At 47.8% G+C, this 18,392-nt stretch overlaps 8 protein-coding genes across 8 annotated transcripts; 2 read left to right on the top strand and 6 right to left on the bottom strand.

The window, feature by feature from the left end:
• Window positions 1-116: 116 nt before the first annotated feature.
• BDV38DRAFT_255353 (MFS transporter) lies at window positions 117-2,953 on the bottom strand. The gene is made up of 2 exons (XM_032055403.1): window positions 1,571-2,953; window positions 117-1,499 (listed from the first exon to the last, which is right to left on the bottom strand). The coding sequence occupies exons 1-2, from the start codon at window positions 2,310-2,312 to the stop codon at window positions 592-594; spliced, it is 1,650 nt and encodes a 549-aa protein (XP_031910456.1). The 5' UTR covers window positions 2,313-2,953; the 3' UTR covers window positions 117-591.
• A 3,319-nt stretch (window positions 2,954-6,272) lies between these two features.
• Window positions 6,273-8,661, bottom strand: BDV38DRAFT_255350 (putative PHD and RING finger domain protein). The gene is made up of 2 exons (XM_032055402.1): window positions 8,268-8,661; window positions 6,273-8,142 (listed from the first exon to the last, which is right to left on the bottom strand). The coding sequence occupies exons 1-2, from the start codon at window positions 8,563-8,565 to the stop codon at window positions 6,572-6,574; spliced, it is 1,869 nt and encodes a 622-aa protein (XP_031910455.1). The 5' UTR covers window positions 8,566-8,661; the 3' UTR covers window positions 6,273-6,571.
• Window positions 8,662-9,287: 626 nt separating this feature from the next.
• On the bottom strand, window positions 9,288-10,374 carry BDV38DRAFT_255346 (60S ribosomal protein eL43). Its single transcript, XM_032055401.1, has 4 exons — window positions 10,239-10,374; window positions 10,133-10,163; window positions 9,835-9,999; window positions 9,288-9,718 (listed from the first exon to the last, which is right to left on the bottom strand). Exons 1-4 carry the CDS (start codon window positions 10,255-10,257, stop codon window positions 9,655-9,657), a joined length of 279 nt encoding a protein of 92 aa, XP_031910454.1. The 5' UTR covers window positions 10,258-10,374; the 3' UTR covers window positions 9,288-9,654.
• Window positions 10,375-10,797: 423 nt separating this feature from the next.
• Window positions 10,798-13,221, top strand: BDV38DRAFT_255341 (uncharacterized protein). Its single transcript, XM_032055400.1, has 5 exons — window positions 10,798-11,291; window positions 11,351-11,498; window positions 11,550-11,622; window positions 11,679-11,803; window positions 11,861-13,221. Exons 1-5 carry the CDS (start codon window positions 11,102-11,104, stop codon window positions 12,567-12,569), a joined length of 1,245 nt encoding a protein of 414 aa, XP_031910453.1. The 5' UTR covers window positions 10,798-11,101; the 3' UTR covers window positions 12,570-13,221.
• On the bottom strand, window positions 12,725-14,575 carry BDV38DRAFT_162332 (alpha/beta fold hydrolase). Its single transcript, XM_032051802.1, has 7 exons — window positions 14,332-14,575; window positions 14,137-14,189; window positions 13,940-14,047; window positions 13,751-13,860; window positions 13,346-13,676; window positions 13,226-13,277; window positions 12,725-13,158 (listed from the first exon to the last, which is right to left on the bottom strand). The coding sequence occupies exons 1-7, from the start codon at window positions 14,408-14,410 to the stop codon at window positions 12,881-12,883; spliced, it is 1,011 nt and encodes a 336-aa protein (XP_031910452.1). The 5' UTR covers window positions 14,411-14,575; the 3' UTR covers window positions 12,725-12,880.
• Window position 14,576: 1 nt separating this feature from the next.
• BDV38DRAFT_162331 (pinin family protein) lies at window positions 14,577-16,373 on the bottom strand. The gene is made up of 4 exons (XM_032051801.1): window positions 16,050-16,373; window positions 15,541-15,991; window positions 15,401-15,469; window positions 14,577-15,345 (listed from the first exon to the last, which is right to left on the bottom strand). Exons 1-4 carry the CDS (start codon window positions 16,058-16,060, stop codon window positions 14,938-14,940), a joined length of 939 nt encoding a protein of 312 aa, XP_031910451.1. The 5' UTR covers window positions 16,061-16,373; the 3' UTR covers window positions 14,577-14,937.
• Window positions 16,266-16,962, top strand: BDV38DRAFT_162404 (PHF5 family protein). Its single transcript, XM_032051803.1, has one exon. The coding sequence runs from the start codon at window positions 16,533-16,535 to the stop codon at window positions 16,857-16,859; it is 327 nt and encodes a 108-aa protein (XP_031910450.1). The 5' UTR covers window positions 16,266-16,532; the 3' UTR covers window positions 16,860-16,962.
• A 65-nt stretch (window positions 16,963-17,027) lies between these two features.
• Window positions 17,028-18,361, bottom strand: BDV38DRAFT_295349 (twinfilin; the record flags this gene model as incomplete). The annotated part of the gene is made up of 3 exons (XM_032062690.1): window positions 17,028-17,493; window positions 17,576-18,228; window positions 18,343-18,361. The coding sequence occupies 3 exons, from the start codon at window positions 18,359-18,361 to the stop codon at window positions 17,197-17,199; spliced, it is 969 nt and encodes a 322-aa protein (XP_031910449.1). The 3' UTR covers window positions 17,028-17,196.
• Window positions 18,362-18,392: the final 31 nt, after the last annotated feature.

The raw sequence follows: 18,392 nt of genomic DNA, 5'->3' as shown, positions 1-18,392 counted from the left end.
TTTTTTTTTTTTTTTTTTTTTTTTTTTTTTTTTTTGCCCTATTTTTTCTTTCTCTTCTGGGTAACAACTCCACCGACTCATATGATCTCATGGATTTGACTAGTTTTTGAGTCTTTGCCTAATCCTCAGACGTTAGTGTACAGACTCTGGAGTCCCTCGTCCTATCTGAGACAGAAGCTAAACCACTTCGGCCTTTTCTTGTCCGACGTCACCTGGCGGGTCACCCAAGTACTTCATGAAGTAAATTATTCGACCATTTACACTACCAGATAGTGCCATGATGAGGGCTGATATTGAGACTCTAAATCACTTCTTTCTAAATACACGATATATTGCGATGAGAGGTGAAAAGTAAACATTAACAAGATTCGTGGGGAGTACACTCGCTATGCATGCACACAACCAACACTTCCAAAAAGTTAAACATTATCGTTTATATGCCACACTATAACGCCGAGTTGATGATGAAAATTAACCATATGCACATCAAACCTGAGATATGCAATTTTTTTTCTTTTTTTTTTGTTTTTCACTGTTTTGCTCCCGCAAGAAAGGGGAAGAAGATTTTGCGCAAGTCTGGTAACGGCCGATTTAGAACTTCGGCGAAAACTTGCTCATGGCACGGATCTTCGCGCCGTAAAAGAAAAAGACAACCGGAATGGGTATCATAGCAACCGTGATGAATCCAAGTAGACTGGACGCCCAGGCCACACCCAATCTATGGTACATCTGCACGGCAAAGAGCGGGAAAGCACCCCCCAAACCACTCCGAACCAGCGTGTTGGCAGCGATAGCTGAGTTGGCAAACATCATGTACACATCGATGATATAGTTAAGGCCCTGCATGAAGATAACCAGGATACCCATCCCGATAGGGACACCTGCAATTACCTGGGGCACCCATGAGATGTTGGGATTCGAGGTCCATCCGAACCAGAAGAGACCAGCTGGCAACAGAACAGAAGCAATCATCATGGGAACCAAGCGCTCTTCGGGCACAACCCTGCCATGTTTCTCCAGCTTCCGCGCAAAGCGCGTCTTCGTCTGCCAAATGATCAATGCGACGCCGCAGAGAACTCCAATCATAATCCCCAGGAACGGTAGCCCTGCCACACCCCCATTCGTCCAACCTCGAACCTCCTCGAAGGAGACGGGGTAGGCCTCGAAGAACAGATACAGGATACCGTAGATAAAAGCCAGGTAGATCGTCATAGCTAACAGGATCGGTTCGAGGAAAAGCATTTGGAGGGGGCGCAGAAGATATTTCGTAACGATTTCTGATGCCGTTGGGCGATGCTCGTCCAGGAACGAATGCAATGCCCAGTTACCAGTCTCCCGCCGCAGGCGAGCAGCACGTTTCTGAAGAATTACGGGGCCATAGGTTTCAGGGACGGTTAACAGCGCCAAGGTACCGAACGATGCAGAGGCTATCAAGGTGATCCAAGCTGTCCACCGCCAGCCAAGATGCGATTCTGTAATGAAACCACCCACAATAGGACCTAATGAGACCTGTCAGCCTTGCTACCATGTCGGGAAGCGAACACTACCGGGAGATGGAAGGAAGACTTACCGATAACGGGTCCAACAAAAGTCGCAGCTGAGAAACAAGCAATAGCCACGGCACGATCCACGGGATCCCAGAAATCGGCCATTGCGCCACCCACCACAGCCAGGGGTGAGCAACCAAACACCCCCATGAGAAAACGGCACAGCATGATTGTCTGAACATTTTGGGCCACTGCGACTGGGATTTGGAAAATTGCGAAGATAGCATAGCCAGAAAACAACGGTATTCTCCGTCCGTATAATTCTGAGAGAGGCGACCACATCAATGGCCCAACTGCGAATCCAAACACCACCAGACTAGTCGCTAGAGTCATAACTTCAGTTGAAACGTTGTACTCCTTAGCTGTCACCATGGTTGCCGTCGAGAACACACTACTGGCGAAAGTGATCCACATTGTCAAGGAGGACAGAGTCATGGTCAAAACCCATTTTCTCCATTTTGGCATGTTCTGGGGGTTCTCTGGATCATCTGGGCCGTCCCATTCTACCAGGTTCGGGTCCTTCTCCGGCGCCTTCTCTTCGTGTCCCTTCCTTGAATGTGGTGTTGACATCGATCTCTCTAACCTCTCCAGATCTGCGTTCTGAGTATCCCCGGCGTTCTTTTCGGGGTCTTCCCCAATCGACGAGGAGGACTCTGACCGCAAGGTGATGTCTGAAGACAGCATCGGTCCCTCATTTTCTTTGTCTAGACGAGCTGAGCTATGTGGATCATGATGCATTGCACCATCTCGATTGGTGGCACTCATATTGATGGAAAGCGCGGGATCTCGTTAAGGAGCAGACTCCAATATCACTCGATATAGGTATAGCAAACAATAGGCTCTGAATAACAGCGATTAAGTCCTTGCAAGTGGGCAGAAAAGTAAAGTGAATAAGGTCTATAGCCTACTACCTAGCTAATCCAGGCGCATGGGAGGGGGTCTCCTATTATAATAAAGCATTTTCTACTACACGGAGGTGGGCCTATAGAATAAGAAATTTGCACCCTAGTGACAATACATCAGTTAAACGGAGCACTATGAGAGGAGGAGCCATGGCTGCTAAGCTGCCCAGCGCACGTACGTGCTCCACCAAAGTAGAAGTCTGGTCTTGTTGCTAAATCCGAGTCCGATAGCCGATGCCGACACCTATCTACTATCTACATACTCCGTACATCAGATATGTACAAGTTATGTACATATGAACTAAAACCTGATTAATAGGAAAGAGTATATGCGTGATGTCAGCGGATTTGTCATAATGAACACATGAGGAGGATACCATGGTCGGTGGAAAAAGCTCTCGGACTTTGACGAATGGAGAAAGGTATGAGCTGATAGCCATGAACAATGACACAAGAACCACGAGGTCTGGCGGGTGGAAACTGGAAATGCTTAGCGCTCTCGCCCCTCGCCCTTTCGGCCCTTCACTGTGGCCGACTTCCATGGCGCTTCTACGGCCACCATTGGGCCCCCCGTCTCCACCCTTCCCGATGGCTTGACTTCGTCTATATCCACTTTCGGCAGATGGTCTGCTTTTACTTCCGATTATCCGAATCCATATCAGATACAAGATAAAAGGCCTTGTTACAGTGGGAGGTAATTGAAATTTGGAACATCCGCTTAGGGTTTAGCGGTTGATGTAGGGACCGCCTACTAAACTAGGACTATTCTGCCAGGCAGAAACCTCATGAATTCCAATCCTGATATTTAGTATACCAGCCCTGGGAGGTGTGGACAGAGGCATTGTCACGTATAAAGATATCCCCAGGTTGAATAATCCCTGGTAGAAATGCTCGATTTAAATTGGTAATAATCTGACCTGTAGCCCCTTCCCTAGCTGAATAGGGATCACCATCTAGAGGAACAAGACCAGTTCTAGTCTGCCCACCAAAGCAGCCCAAAATATCTGCTTGACCCCTTTACCACAGCGTACAAGATGAAGATCATGTTACTAAAGCCGTTCCTGAGATTTGAGCTATGTCCAGATCGGGCGTTTACCAACGCCTCGTTCTACCGTGCATTCATCGCTCCATTCAACGCGAGCCCAGTCCTCAGGTGTAAAGAATTCATACTCTCGGGCCCAGGCAAGACGCTTAGCTGCGTGTTCTGGCTTGATTTCTGGCCTGCGTTTTTGTCCCTATTTACGCTTGCCCCATTCCCGTGTAAGATTCTGAATAGAACGCTTTAATACAGCTTCATCGATTTCATTGATAAGAGTCTCGTACGTAACGTGAGGATCTGTATGAATTCGATCATATATATGATCCCGGTGTTCCTCAGTAAGCTTGCGCTTTTGGCCAGGGCGTTGGAGGCTTTTATTATCGTCCCGAACACGCTCCATTTTTAGAGTATAAGAGATTGTAGAAATAGGGATTTCAGGGTGTTTTTTATTGATTTTGCGTGCCCCCCAGCCAATAGAATGGAGCTCACATATGCGAGACCTCATCTGGGGGGTCAACTCCTTACAGCCCTTGCGTTTAGGCATATTGTATATAGCTGAAAAGCTTCAAACTATATACGTGATCCTATTCAACTACGCGTACGCGGTTGCCTCAATCCCGCTTACCATAGTAAGAATGGTAGGCGGTAGGACGGGCGCACGGCCCCCTCCTAGGGTTGTTCTAAATTTCAAATACCAGTCACTGTACAGTTGCATGCCTTTTTCCGTTAATTGGTCAACGCCCTGCATGAGGACCCAACCCCAGTCACTCTGGGGCTCTTTTCATTTGTTTCCTGGAGTCAAACAACCCACTTATCCCCGTTCGGATTTAACGTGGACTAAGGGTATGTCTCAGCTTCATCTCGCGCTATACATTGTTCGATGTCCGATGTCCGACACGTGCTCACCCATAGGATGCATCCATACCTCAAAACCAGCGAACGACAAACGGTGTAGCAAGATAATTCTCATTTCTTTTAGTCATCTGTGTTGGGCTTATCGGCCTATGGGAGGTTTTGATCGAATCATGTTGGCGCCGCGCTGCCGATCTGCTTAACTCGGAAAATTATATATGACATTTTCCGATAGCGTGCTTTATCACCGTTATGCGTGGTGTTGATCCGATTTGCATATCAATCAATCTGATAAGCGTAGGTGCCATAGCTGCTGTCTAAGTTTTGAACGTGACAGCCCTGAGTTTGGCGTTATATACTCCGTAAGTATGTAGAATATTCTTTCTCTCTCGAATTAAGTCATAAAACACATAGGTACTAGTAGTAGGGTGACCCCTCGTGCTCATCACATGATCCTCTGGCATGCATATAATAGATAGCCTGTCGTCGTAAGTTCTCCATTTCTTCATGGCCCGTATCAGCCGAGAGTGTAGGACTGTACTGAGAGATGAGGTGAGTGTTGACTATCGGGATTTGATCTAGGAGCGGTGTGACGATCTACGCCCGCGTCACAATATCTCTATATCTGTGCCACAGTTACAGCTTTCGAAGCCACTTTCGTATACAACCTTATGCATGATCTTCGAGAGAGGATAAAATAGAAATTCCACTTATTACTTGAGATTAAAATTCGGATATCCTATCTACTTGATCTGCGATGATAATATTTCTATACAAAACTCAATATCAAAATGAATATGGGCTATGGTTGCGGGGTATTTCCGATTTAACGGTTAACTTTCTAGCCCGCAAACTATATATTCTTGTGTATCCACGTTATACTCCCGTTGGTACCTCTTAAAACTACGCAGATTACATCTACAGTATAGTTATTAAACCATCTAGGAGTTAATGGTCTATTTGGCTCCTGACTATTGAGCGACAATAATATGCACGAGACAAATATTCAAAAGAATCCCAGATTTTTACTCTGTATATATACGCCGGTCCAATAAGAGATTCAAACAAGAACAAGACACTTCCAGTTGATGGATTCACGATTTGTCACCAGAATAATCGCTATCATAGTTCAGGACATAGGGATGAGCAGATTTACAACAATGTTTTTCATGTTAGATGGCCTTTGTCTGAAGGCGGCACTGGACCCTACTATTTAAAGTACACAGCACCACACTAACCTCACCATAAGAAAGAGAACTTAAGTTACAGATATCGGTTAGCATAGTTTCAACCCATCTTGGATGACCAACATATTACAGATATACTACGACCTATCGCTCAATAGCCATGTGTGATAGCTATTGGGGCTTAAACCGATCAGCTGCCTACGGTACTTATATATCTTCCGCGAACAGAGAGAAAAGTACACACCAACGGGGGAAAAGGGGCTTCTGTCTTACCCAAGTTGGATCAGAAACGCTAGACATTATCTTAGTAGAATAATATATATGGAGGTAACCTACTTGGTGGCTTGATTGGTCGCCTGAAACATGCAGACAACTAGTAAAACTAGAGTTAACTACTAGCTATTGGCATTGTTATTCTTAGTAAATGTTGTAACTGCTGTTGCGGGTAGAAGACAGTGACGCGTCATACAAGAGGCGATATGAGGTTCTAGGTGTGGCATAGGTCCTATTAAGTTGCACATGTCCCATCCTGGTTCATATTACTTGGATTTATTGATAGAAGTAGCCAGTTAGACCTCTGATTGACTACTTGGCCTGTGAAGATTGCTCAGCGATAATGGCGGTGTGATGAGGACTAAGAATTACCCGAAGCGCTTCGGTCGGTGCCAGATGTAGTGATTGGTACCAGTACATCGAAGCTTACGGAGCTCTCTACTTATGTGACCTTTACTTTCTGAAAACCGCATCACTAAGAAACCAGCTCCGGTTCTTTATTCATGTATAGGTGCTAGGAGTTGCTAGCAGTGATGATGTTGTCGCCTATTATAAGACATAGAAGAATAGAAGATGTTGCTATAAATGTTTATACCCGCCACGTTGAAGTCCAAAACCAGTAACTCCCATATTCCTGGGTATCCAAACGCATCTTACATGCGTAAGCTCGCTAAAGATCATGCTCGAACGCCAAACGGATGCTCTCATCCAGTAGAGCCAAGATATCGCTGTAAACGCCGGGAAATGCTATACTCTGTCCAGAATTAGGGATCAAGAACTGTCATCAACAGGGTCGTTGCTCTCCATCTTATGTTTTTGTGTCAATGCGTCGATAGCCTTGGTAACCTGCTCCTTCGCAGTAGTCTCCAAATCGGTCCTCGCATCAGCTCCAATGGTTTCAACGTCGCCCACTCGTTCATATAGCATTCGGGATATATTCCGATTGATATCGGTGTACTCGTCCTTCGACACAGTCTTTGAACGATAGTATGGCTTCAAGGCCGCACCGACCAGTTTCTGTATGTCGGTCTTGACCGCCAAAGATAGGCTGGGCCGGCTCGGAGACTTGTCGTTCGCTCTTAATAAACTCGAGCGATATGCTGCCCTTGGAATCCGGCGTCGGGTGCTGTCCGAGAACCCCTGTGACGGTGTACCTTCTGTAGAAATGGTTGGAGAAACATCGGGCGAAAAGGGTGGCGACGAGGGATGATTGGGTGTGGCGAGCTGTAAGGGGGATATCGGTCTACTCCTTGGGTGAGGTGGGGGTGTTGTGGAGGATAGGCGGGGTGAGGAGTGGTTAGATGGTACGGGCGAGATTGATGGGGAAGAGGGCCCAGGAGTAGCATGGTCAGTTGCTGCAACCGAAACCTGGGCAGAATTCCCATGAGAATTAGTGTCGTTCGAAGCGTCCTCGACTTCTTTCAGTAGGGACTGAAGAAAGCTTGGTTCGCTTGAAGTTTCCGCGTTGATTCGAGCAGAAGCCTGGGCACCAGCAGCCCTGGAAGACTCGCCATTCTGAGTAGCCAATGCTGCTAAGTCTTCAGCTCTGCGGGTTCGTGGACGCTTTAGCTTCCGTTCGGGCTCGGTGGGTTCTGGCGAGGGAGACATTGTCGGTTCCTTTCTTTTCCGGGCCGCACTAGGATCATTCTCGATCTCACGAGCCCTTTCAAAAGCATTCCACGCCCTCATCTCTTCCAAAGATTCAGGCTCAGGTGATGGTTCCCTCGGCACACGTGGCCGTGATGGTCGCGGAGCCTCAATATCAAGTAAGGCAGCCGTATCCCTGAAGCGGTTATTGCCTCCTTGTCGCTCTGCAACTTCAAAACGACGCTGCCAAGCTCGAAACTCTCGCTGATTGGCTTCTTCTCGTCGTTGTTGCTGCCGGGCACGCTCGGCAGCCCTATCATCATCAAACGGAAAATCTAAGTCCAGGTTAAGATGATCCCAAACGGACTGCCATACCCGAGCCCAGTGAAGGGAGTTCATCTGATTACGGCTCTGTAGCTGCCGCTGCTGTGCCCTCGTACGGCGACCGTGCCGGTCCCGAGCCCGCGATGGCCTATCAGCACTGTCGGGGGACAGCGCTCGAACACGTTGGGTCTCGCATCGTGAACAATACCAAGGCCCAGACGGGACAGTATCAAGCCCGAGGCAGTACGTATGCGAGGGGGCATCGCAACCATCACATAGTAGGAGAAACTCTTCGTTCTCAGAATCTCCGCAAATAAGACAAGGTGAAAACCCGGCAAGATCGTCTTCCTCGATGTACTCTATCACCATCGAAGGATCGACATCCGCAACTTGAACGCGGTCCTGCACAGCATAAGAGGAGAGTACGGGGCCTGTATTAGATAAGTCATTCAGTTAGTATACATATATATATATATATATATAAATATTTATCCGGCTGTACAGGAAAATTCTTAAGATTGAGAAAGGGTGGGTAGATAGTGACTGTGAAACATACCTCCGATGCGGTCACTGAGCTCCACAATGTTGAAGCTGCGGCGGCATATTGGACAGCTGTTCGCTCGTTCAACCCAGGGCTTCAGACAATTGTTATGTAAGATATGACCACAGGGGAGCAACTGGGCGATCTGACCAGAATCCTCACTGCCATCCACGCCATCTGCCTTGACGGAGGTGTCGGTCGACCTGCCATTTACTTGAGCATCAAGTCTTGGCGCGGCCTCGGCGGAGACGGCAAGAGGATCGCTGGCGCTTTCGCCAAGGTCTCCTAAACACACAATACAAGTGTCGGACATTAACAGAGGGTTCTGTGCCAGGACTATCTGCAGGGAAGCTAAGAGAAGGCATGAAGAGCAGCTGGCAGAAAGGGATAAAAGGCAGAGGAGTGGAAGGAGAAGGGAGAGAGAGCAGGTCGAGTGATGTGGGGAGAAAGCAACCGGCCTTTTGAAGGTGGACCTAAAGTCCGGTCTAACGCAAAACAGTCTGGCTGTCAACGTGACCTACCAAGTTTCAGGCGAATCATTGTTCAGGAAAATCGGACGAGGCACTTTGGGCGCAACCCTCAAGGTTGCGAAGTAGTAGTTGTAGCTGAGGAAGTGTGCCCTTGCATCCCTACTATTAGACACGCCCCTCTTTTTCTTCTTCTTTTTTTTTGTCTTTCTCTCCTTTTCTATCTCTGCCTCTCTTGTTCTTCTTCTTTCCCTTCGTACTATCAGACCGCCTGTGTAACGTAAACTTGCTCCGGTAGAATTAGAAAGGAGACTAAACAATAATGCAACGAAAACTTGATATTACCAGAGCTCGTTCAAAGCATATCGTGGTGCTGAATACAAGTGTATCGTATATCGAAACGGAAGGTTAATTGACCCGAAGGTACTCCGGTCTTGGTGCTTGAACAGGGAGGGCAATGCTATTTTCGAAACCTTATTCTTAACAGGGGCAAAGCGAGATACTACATTTAGACGCAGAATCAGGGAGGAAAATGCGCATAGGCAGGAACACCAACGAAAGTTAGATGGCCTACTCCGCAGGCTTATCTCGTTGGGTGCACGAGTTTACTCCACTTGTATTTCAGCAGTCCTGTGCCGTCAGAAGACATGGTCACACGTATTAAAAACTCGAGTGATCGTGAACGAAATAAAGATCCAGCGTGATACGAATGAAAGAGCGGTAGAGCAGACATGGCAGATGTGGAATAGCTGATACGCAGTCCTATTTGCAGAAGACCTGAAATCACGGGTTATATTTGTGTCTATTGGTTAAGAACCATTCGGTTCAGATGATGGCTGGGTATTCGTAACGAGGAGCCCTTGGGAGCTTTCCAGATCTTGAATTTCGCTATTTTTTATTTCAAACGTAAGATAAAGAAAATCCCATCGTGACACTTAAACCTCCGCGATTTCCCTGAGACGACGGATGGTGGAGCGGGTGGCAGCGGCGGCGGGGGTGCTGTAGCACAAGGATCGATCAGTATTCGTCCCACATACCTCTTCACCACACGATACACAGTCCAGTACGAACTGTCCCCGTGGCCATCGAAAGGAAAAGGATGGAGCTCGACTTACGAGACGGTGTAGGCACCACCGGCGACGGTCTTCTTGCAACCCTTGCACTCCCAGATACCAACAGCCTGGCGCTTGACGGTGTTCTTACCGCAGAAGGTGCAGACGTAGCGGGCGTGCTGGGACACTTCCATCTTCTTCACCTGCTTACGCAGGGAGGCACCGTATCTGTTTAAATCACGTCGTCAATACATTGTCCAACTCGTCGAAAGCTCGATTTCGAATCCTTCATTTAATCGTGCGGAATAGGAACGCGATCGGCTTCATATCGATTTCTAGGCGAAAGGGCGCAAGAGCATACCTGGTACCATATTTACCCGTGATACCGACCTCTGAAGTGTCATGTTAGTTCTCGAATTATGTTCCAGTTATTTATTAGGCGTATTTCTCTATGATAGAGCACTTACTCTTAGTGCGCTTGGTCATCTTGTCTCCGTGCAGCTGTTGAGGTCGAAGATGGATACAGTGCGGTAAGTCGAAATCGAGACTGAGGCTTTCAAGTGGAAGCGGTTGTGGGTGTCCAGGCTCGCTTAGGGTTCAAGTCTTGGCCTATCACGTGATGGATTTCTTTGCGAACTATGAACTATTCACTGAGTGAAACCTCCCACCAGCAGCTACCAGGGAAAAGGAATAGATTTTCTAAGTACTATCTTTTAATGAGACAAAGGATGCAAACGAAAAGTATGTCTTTACGAAAAATCATTCTGACCTCAAGACATTCATCTAATCCTCTCATTTTCAAATTTTCGTGCCAATTTTCTATATTTTCTATCTTATCTAAATTTTGCACCAAATCCGCTAACTAGTAGTTAGTCTGGCCCGCATGACATAAGAGACGGTAAATGCAACCAAATTTCCTTGCACAGTAGTAGTAGTCACTGGTTCCTTGCCACATTATGTTATCAAGGCAATACTAATACTTGTGCAATGCTCTGCATGTATGCCTTACTAATTGAATGCCGGGACATACCCTATACATTATTCTTCCATCATAGGACTACCACACTTACTATTGCCGAACAATTCTTTCGCCGCTCTAGTCACATGAACGTGGGATGAGCCCTTCCTCCTTCTGGTTAGTCTAGCGGCCGAGGCGATCAACTCACGTCACCAAGCAACCATGCTTAAGCTATGTGTATCTACGACTCTGCTACCTACACAAGTAGATCCTGTGTCTTTACTTTTCTTTTTGAAGAATATATACTTTATCTAATTGTTTGTGTAATTCAACCATCCTCAGTCACCGGTACATTCTCTCTAGCTTTTGGCAATGGAGTCTAAGAGGGAGTTCGACCTGATCCTTCTAGGCCCAACTGGCTACACGGGTAGACTCTGTGCAGAGCACATTGTTAAGAACTTTCCTACGGGCTTAAAATGGGCTCTAGCAGGGCGTTCGCTCCAAAAGGTTGAGAATGTTGCCAAAGATCTCAAGAATCTGAATCCCGATCGCGCCGAACCAGGTACTATATGAATCTGTACTACCGTTGAGAACAACGAACATTGTTAACCTACCAATTAGAGGTTCTGGCTGTCCAGCTCAATCGGGAGGATTTGAACTCGCTGGCTCAGAAATGCCGTGTACTTCTCAACTGCGTTGGGCCATATCACCTGTATTCTACTCCTGTAGTCGAAGCTTGCGCTAGCAACGGAACACATTATCTTGATGTGTAAGTAAATCATTACAGTCAGGCGGTGGACGCTATGGCTAATCTGTGCAGCACTGGAGAAACGCCCTGGATCAAGAGTATCATCGAAAAATATCATGAAACTGCCAAGTCAAATGGTGCTATAGTGCGTGTCATGTCCTTATTCCCTGTCCTCATATGGTGATCCCCTGACTGTTTTAGATAATCCCCTCTGTTGGTGTCGAGAGTGCTCCTGCAGATATGTTGACTTGGGCTCTTGTTAAGCGTATACGTGAAGAACTTTCCTGCGATACCAAGGAAGTTACATGCGCAATTGATGAATTGAAGTATGCTAGCCGCTCTTTGACCACCGGACCGGATGCATAGTGCTAATCAGGTTCCAGGTCCTCCGGGGCAAGTGGTGGTACTCTCGCCACAGTCATGACTATGTTTGATACCCTCTCGTTGCTTGATATACTCAAAGCAGCAGACCCGTTTGCGCTGGCCGCATCTTCACCACCCAAGTCTATCCCCAGCGAACCACTCGCGGAAAAGGTGCTCGGCGTCCGCTCAGTCCGTGATATGGGCACTCTCACCACCGCTCCAACAGCAATCGCCGACATCACTATCGTGCATCGTAGTAGTACGCTGATGCCAGAGTTCTACGGGCGTCGGTTCCATTTCAAACAGTTCCTTAGGGTGAGGAACGCGCTCGTTGGTGTTGCACTTCATTTTGCTTTCGTCGCCGGCTTGTTACTTTTGCTCCTGCCGCCAGTTCGGTGGCTCTTGAAGAAATATATCTACGCGCCCGGTAGTGGACCCCGCATGGAGGACTCAGTCAATGACCGGCTGGTATACCGTGCCGTGGCGACAGCTGATCAAAACACGCCGGATCCTAAGCGTGCACTTGGCAAGTTGAAATACGATGGAACGATGTATGTTTTCACGGGACTCTTGCTGGCTGAGGCAGCCATGACTATTCTGGAGAATGAAGAAAAGGTAAAGAAAGTCTCTCGTTGTGGCCTTGTAACTCCAGCTACCTTGGGCCAGGAATTCATTGACCGTTTGGAGAAGGTTGGATGTCAAATTGAGACCGAAGTGTTCAAAATTTGATGACTATCTGCAACTATGTGATGTTGAACTTACGTTTTAATGCCTTGGAGGATTAGGCTTTTTTTGTTTAACGTGCTTCCATGTATTATCGTAGTGTACCAGTCGAACTTATGCTCTTTTAGACCATACACATAATAAAATATCGAAAATCCATACAATTTTGAAGAGCCCACAAATAAAAATGGTAATTAATGCACATAGGACACCATTCCCCAACATAGAAACAAACAAAGGATAGTAAAACAAGTCACACGAATAACACTACAGATATATACAGCGCACCAGAATCTGCATATCAACATCGAAACCCATCACAATTTGAACATCCTCGGGTCTCGGAACACAACTTCATCCAACCACCACGCAATTATCTCATTGACCTCTTCTGGTTTCTCCCATAGGGCCCAGTGAGAGGTATTGATCTGCTTGAAAGTCATATGGGGTATAGTCCTGGTCATTCCCCTGCCGAGATGTGCCGGAAGAGCCGTATCGCGGAGGGCCTGAATGAAGAGCACTGGAGCGGTGATGCGTTGGTCCAGGATGGCGATTTCCTCTCTGTAATTGATTTCCCGGGTTCGGTACCAGTTAACTAGGTGCTGCTTGTTAGCTTCCATTTTAACTTTTTAAATCAATTGACGAATGCAAGGGTGGCATACATGGACCATGGAAACCGTTCCTCGAGAACTCCTCCGCATAGTATTCAAGTTCCTGAAAACTCTATTAGCATAACCGACCCTGGGTTTATTGGTGGAGGGATAGAAAGGGAATAAACCTACTTCCTCACTCAACAACTCCGAGGGAAGTACACGAGCCAACTTATCGGGCAGAATACCCAGCTCTGCATCAAACGCCAGTTTGTTTTCAGGGGTCCGCCCACCGTACATGGCGGAGAGGAGCTTCTTGATATCTTCTTTGGTCTGCGCGTACTTATTCAGTTCTCCACTGATGAATTGTAGCTGGTAATAGAAATGGGGCGCTATCCTTTCTACCATGTCTTGAAGGGGAAAGTATCGCCTCGTTGGCGCGGCGTATGGTACACAGACGGTGATGATGTGTGTTACTAGATCTGGGTGCCAGAGGGCTACACGGTATGCGAGAGCGGCGCCCCTATGTACATCAATATTTAGCAACTTCGACTTCGATGTCTAGACCGACAATTGAGGCCCAAGGAGAAAACATACCAATCATGTCCGGCAACGATAATCTTAGAGATTCCAAGCTGGGACGCGAGTTCTTTGATGTCACTGGCGCAACTCTTGTGAGAATAATGATGTGGATCTTTGGGAGCATCCTGTTTATCCGCATTGTTAGCATTGTTGTATTGGTGATATACCGGGTATGGTCCCGGCAATTGGCGCTCTGGTACGTACCGTCCTCCCGTATCCTAAGCAGTCTGGCGCGATGACCCTCAAACCCACATCAGTTAGCATGGGAATCTGATACCGCCATCCCATTGACAGGTCCGGGAAGCCATGAAGCTAAAAACCATGAATTAGCCTTTGATTGGTTATCTTTTGTCTTCGGCGATATTTGCAAAGACAGTTTGTGATCCCACAGTGTCACGTACAAGAAAGATTGTCGCTCTATATACGCCCGTATCGGGCTCACTGTAAAGATAACCTGCGGGAACATATATCATCAGCTCATATAAACTCCCATCAAGTCTCAAAGTTCTGGAAAATCGTATATCCTGGGAAACAAGAACCGTAGACTCTCATATCTGGCTCAGATTCAAGACCCTGGAAAAAGGACATCCGCATACCATATCTCTTGCCGTTAATATCAGCGAAACGGCGCTCGACTCGGGGATCGCCGGTTACATGGATCTTATCAACGATCATGATTGCAACGCAAGGTTTGGAGATTGTACAGCTTCACGGGTTAATGCAAGGTAAAAACACAACGAAACCCATGAGAAGCAGAGGAAAAATTTCTTGGTCAGGTCATCCTGTGCATACCGACTTTTTCTTTTATTTATAGAGCTGTATGGAGACCCCCGCCAGCTGTCTGTCACGTGAACCAATACTGATGTATGGAAAAATGAGGCTACAGGCTAAGGATTAGGCACTAGTATTATGAAATGTTGAGGGAATCTTGGAAGACTAGTCTGATGAGAGGTGTTGTCAACCGTTATATGAGAATATGATTTGTAGTGATCTTCAGAGCCAATGCCGCTAAGTTGTTGACTCCGCCGGATAATCGATAGCCTCGGTTGTGCCCGTTGATGTACTGTACGATTCCTTAGATGCAGGAGACTCCTCCCAATGATAGCTCACATACATACATAAAAGTCGGTGTTAGGAAAAAATTTAATAAATAAAAAATATTGAGGGCCAACGAAAAAAAAAATTTTGGTATCGCCTAGCATTCAGTAAATCACTGTATCCTCCTTATCCTCGACAACCTCGCCACCGTCATCTTCAGCGCCTCGATGGACGTCTGCATGGTCATTATTGATGGGTATATTGTTATTATTAGTAGCCGTAGCATCAGGCGGAGCTGCTTCAGAGTCTCTGTTATGGTTAGTCTCAGCAACCACTGTGTCAGCCTCATGGGTTGTATCCTTGTCTTCTTTGAGTTCGGCTTCGGGTTCAGGGGCTTGGTCACGGTCTTCTTCTTGAGTAACCCCATCTTGTTTCTTCAAAGACTCGTCCTCATGAGCTGGATAGCGCGCCTCGAATTCTGCAACCTCCCGAGAAACTGTGGCTTCCGCTTCCTCAACCTGTTCACGTATAATCGCTTCATCTCCGGGCCGAAGTTGCCATGGTTTATAGTACTGTAGAGACTCTGTTAGCCAAGTCCAGGGTCGTAGACAAGACAGGTAGGCATACTAATACAGGCTCAGTTTTTGTTTTGAGAAAACGGGACATTGCCAGTAGATTCGAGTGTCGAGTGCGCATCTGTAAATGATCATCCGCATGTCAGCCCTGGACCCAAGAGTAGATGAGTATCCCAACCCAAGAAAACTCACCGATTCCTCTTCATAAAGTCTCTGCTCCTTCTTTCGGATAGCGATCCGTTCCTCCCGTCTCTTCTTCTTCAACTCGCCGTACTCTTCATCCTGCAGCTTAAGCTTATCCTGTTGTCTCCGTTCGATATCCGCACGCCGCTTCTGAGCTGCTGAATTCGAGCTCTGCGAAAGCGTCCCCAGCAAAGCACCGAATAGACGTTGTCCACGCTTGCGTTCCTCCTCACGTCCACCTCGGCCGGGCCTCCGTTCCGGCTTGCGTTCCGCTCCATCTGGAGAAGATTGTTTGCGCTCCGCAGGTGACCGATCGCCCGTGTGATCTTGGTGTGAGCTAAGGCGACGGCGTTTGCTCTCCGAGTCGGCTTCCACAACGGAATTTCTTCGTTTCAAACCAGCATCTGGGGATGGGGGGAGGTTGTCCTGTTCGGGCAGCACAACTGCCGATGCCAGTGTCCTACTCATGTGTACACTGTTAGCAGCTGTCCCGGAACTGTATAGAGTTGACCGCTTACCCTTCAGCCATATCTGTCTGTTTCAGCAGTGAAACGCGCCCCAACACAAACACACTAAAATAGTTGGGGAATAACAAGTGGATGGCACCAGCTATCGATTATACGGTAAGTATGAAATAGACGGTGTAGACAACCTGCGGTAAAGCCGACTCCTTTGATCTGCAGAATCAATCCGATGAAAACTACTCGGTATCGCGATATGAACGGCGGGCCTCCCGTGTCCTGTAACGCACGGACCACGTTCCTGATATGGGGCGTTAAGTTCCGCATGGAAACTTCTTCCCTTTCCTTCGTCTTCTCCAACGCCCTCGGTCAGGTTCATAACTGCCTCTGTTTTACAACATTTGCTAGGGCATTTGCCAATCGTTATAACTGAAACTTCCTTCGTGAGGAATATTCTCTCACTCAGAGTTTTCTTCGTTCCCTGTTGTTAGCCACTTCACTTGAGCTTCTTTTGCATTTGTCACGCCCTCTTAAGTCGCCATGTCTCGCCATCACCCCGATCTCGTTATGTGCCGCAAGCAGCCGGGCATCTCTATCGGCCGACTGTGCGACAAGTGCGACGGTAAATGCCCCGTGTGTGATTCCTATGTGCGCCCCACGACTCTCGTTCGTATCTGCGACGAGTGCTCGTTTGGTAACTACCAAAACAAGTGTATCGTCTGCGGTGGCGAGGGAATCAGTGATGCTTTCTACTGTTTTGAATGTACGCGACTAGAAAAGGACCGAGACGGGTGTCCGAAGATTATAAACCTGGGAAGTTCGAGAACGGACTTATTCTACCAAAAGAAAAGTTTTCGAAATCATTGACCCCGCGCGATGGCCATTTCACCGCTTGTCGGTCCGGTTCGAGTCTATGGCGGAAAAGACTGCTCTGCGTTCTATGTTCCTGCTCCTTGCTAGAGCCATACGCCAAGGATTTCACAGTGTCGGACAACTCTAAAAGATAACTTAATTACAGAAGGAGAGAGATGATGGAGAATAGCAATCTAAGGGAGCTGGAAGAGAGCACCGCTCTACCTGCCGGGTCTTCTCGGTCTTGCGAATCCACGGTTTAGTCCGCCGTGCTGTGGCGGTCTCACTTCCTCCTGCAGCCTGTCGCCTGTGATCTCGTCCGGCGAAGATGCTTCGATCTGCACACTCATCGTTAACTTGTCTCAATCAAACATCTGCTCACGACATCAACTCGTACCTTCTTAGAAATCTTCAGGCCTTGGTCTTCGGCCAGTTGGAGGGCGTACATCCGGGAACTAGCATATAACATACGCTCCTTGATCGATGAACCCGATGGGCAAGTATAGACGAAGATCACCACATCTGTATCAGGATAATGATAAAATGTATAACGTGGTGAAGATGGGGAGATGTGAGATTCGACGGAGCTAGGAACAGTCCCGTTCTCTACCCCAGCAAGGACGAATGTCTCCCTTGGAATATCAATGGCCTGTATTTAGGGGAAAGTAGAGTTAGCACTCAATCAAAACCTTCAACAAGTCGGAAATCCTTCGCTCTTCACATGTACTTACCAGCTGCACCAAGTCACCCGGCTGCAGACTTCCCAGAGCATTCTTCGCCTCGTCATCTACAGGCATCTTGTACTGCATGCTAGATGGTGCACCGATGCCACCATTTCTTCTAGCAAAGGAACCCCCGATTCCGATGTCCCTACCGGGGGTGCCACTTCTCGCCTCATCCTCGGCTCTCCGGACGGCTTCCAGCTCTCGCTCTTTCTCGCCCATCAGCTCCTCGCGTTGAGAACGGCTCTTGCTAGAGCCGTTCTTCTCGGCATCTCTCTCCTTCCACGCCTCCTGGCCCATAACCTCATCCTCTTCCGTCGCGAAGATAGTCGAGGCAAACTTCTCGCTGCCTAGTTCCCTAACCAGCGTCGCACGGGTAGAAGCGAAAAGGGTCTTGGCGCGCACTGGAGCATTGGAGGGGATGTAGGTCAATGCAACGAGAGACGAAGACCCAGACTCTGGACGGCGAAGAAGAAGGTAGATAGGGGTTTTCGGTTGAAGGACGGAGGAGAGCTGGGAGAGAGAGGGGTAGAAGGCACCCGGAGAGGAGAAGGGGATCGGCGAAAGGGGAGTCAGACTCTCAGCGGTGATATTCACCGGGAGGCAAAAGATTGATGAATCCGAGGCGAAGTTATTGAAGGCATCATGTAGCTCCGAGGAGACTAATCAACATAATGATTATTAGTATGTCCCGTGCATACTTCGGTCCAGTAGAGAGCCGCGGGGCATGCTTTATAATGATCGTAACATGCAGACCCTGCAGTATGGCTACTTACCCGAGATTCCTGACTGCATTTTCAACGAACACCAGCCGTAGCCTGGTCTC

The sequence above is a fragment of the Aspergillus pseudotamarii genome (assembly GCF_009193445.1).
Source record: "Aspergillus pseudotamarii strain CBS 117625 unplaced genomic scaffold BDV38scaffold_54, whole genome shotgun sequence".
Classification (NCBI taxonomy): Eukaryota; Fungi; Ascomycota; class Eurotiomycetes; order Eurotiales; family Aspergillaceae; genus Aspergillus; species Aspergillus pseudotamarii.
Note: the sequence above shows the minus strand (reverse complement) of the source record. Positions and strands in the feature narration are given on the sequence as shown.

Bases quoted from the DNA above. Each gene is read 5' to 3' on its own strand.
- BDV38DRAFT_255353 (XM_032055403.1), bottom strand. From the start codon at position 2,312: ATGAGTGCCACCAATCGAGATGGTGCAATGCATCATGATCCACATAGC. The intron at 1,500-1,570 runs GTAAGTCTTCCT...AGGTCTCATTAG, and splicing joins TTTTGTTGGACCCGTTATCG to GTCCTATTGTGGGTGGTTTC.
- BDV38DRAFT_255350 (XM_032055402.1), bottom strand. From the start codon at position 8,565: ATGTCCGACACTTGTATTGTGTGTTTAGGAGACCTTGGCGAAAGCGCC. The intron at 8,143-8,267 runs GTATGTTTCACA...TATCTAATACAG, and splicing joins GCTCAGTGACCGCATCGGAG to GCCCCGTACTCTCCTCTTAT.
- BDV38DRAFT_255346 (XM_032055401.1), bottom strand. The intron at 10,000-10,132 runs GTATGCTCTTGC...TGATTTAAACAG, and splicing joins ACGGGTAAATATGGTACCAG to ATACGGTGCCTCCCTGCGTA. The intron at 9,719-9,834 runs GTAAGTCGAGCT...CTTGTGCTACAG, and splicing joins GGTGGTGCCTACACCGTCTC to CACCCCCGCCGCCGCTGCCA.
- BDV38DRAFT_255341 (XM_032055400.1), top strand. From the start codon at position 11,102: ATGGAGTCTAAGAGGGAGTTCGACCTGATCCTTCTAGGCCCAACTGGC. The intron at 11,499-11,549 runs GTAAGTAAATCA...TAATCTGTGCAG, and splicing joins GGAACACATTATCTTGATGT to CACTGGAGAAACGCCCTGGA. The intron at 11,804-11,860 runs GTATGCTAGCCG...ATCAGGTTCCAG, and splicing joins TGCGCAATTGATGAATTGAA to GTCCTCCGGGGCAAGTGGTG.
- BDV38DRAFT_162332 (XM_032051802.1), bottom strand. From the start codon at position 14,410: ATGATCGTTGATAAGATCCATGTAACCGGCGATCCCCGAGTCGAGCGC. The intron at 14,190-14,331 runs GTATGCGGATGT...ATGTTCCCGCAG, and splicing joins TATTAACGGCAAGAGATATG to GTTATCTTTACAGTGAGCCC. The intron at 13,159-13,225 runs GTATGCCACCCT...AGCAGCACCTAG, and splicing joins GAACGGTTTCCATGGTCCAT to TTAACTGGTACCGAACCCGG.
- BDV38DRAFT_162331 (XM_032051801.1), bottom strand. The intron at 15,470-15,540 runs GTGAGTTTTCTT...GATCATTTACAG, and splicing joins GACTTTATGAAGAGGAATCG to ATGCGCACTCGACACTCGAA. The intron at 15,346-15,400 runs GTATGCCTACCT...GAGTCTCTACAG, and splicing joins CAAAAACTGAGCCTGTATTA to TACTATAAACCATGGCAACT.
- BDV38DRAFT_162404 (XM_032051803.1), top strand. From the start codon at position 16,533: ATGTCTCGCCATCACCCCGATCTCGTTATGTGCCGCAAGCAGCCGGGC.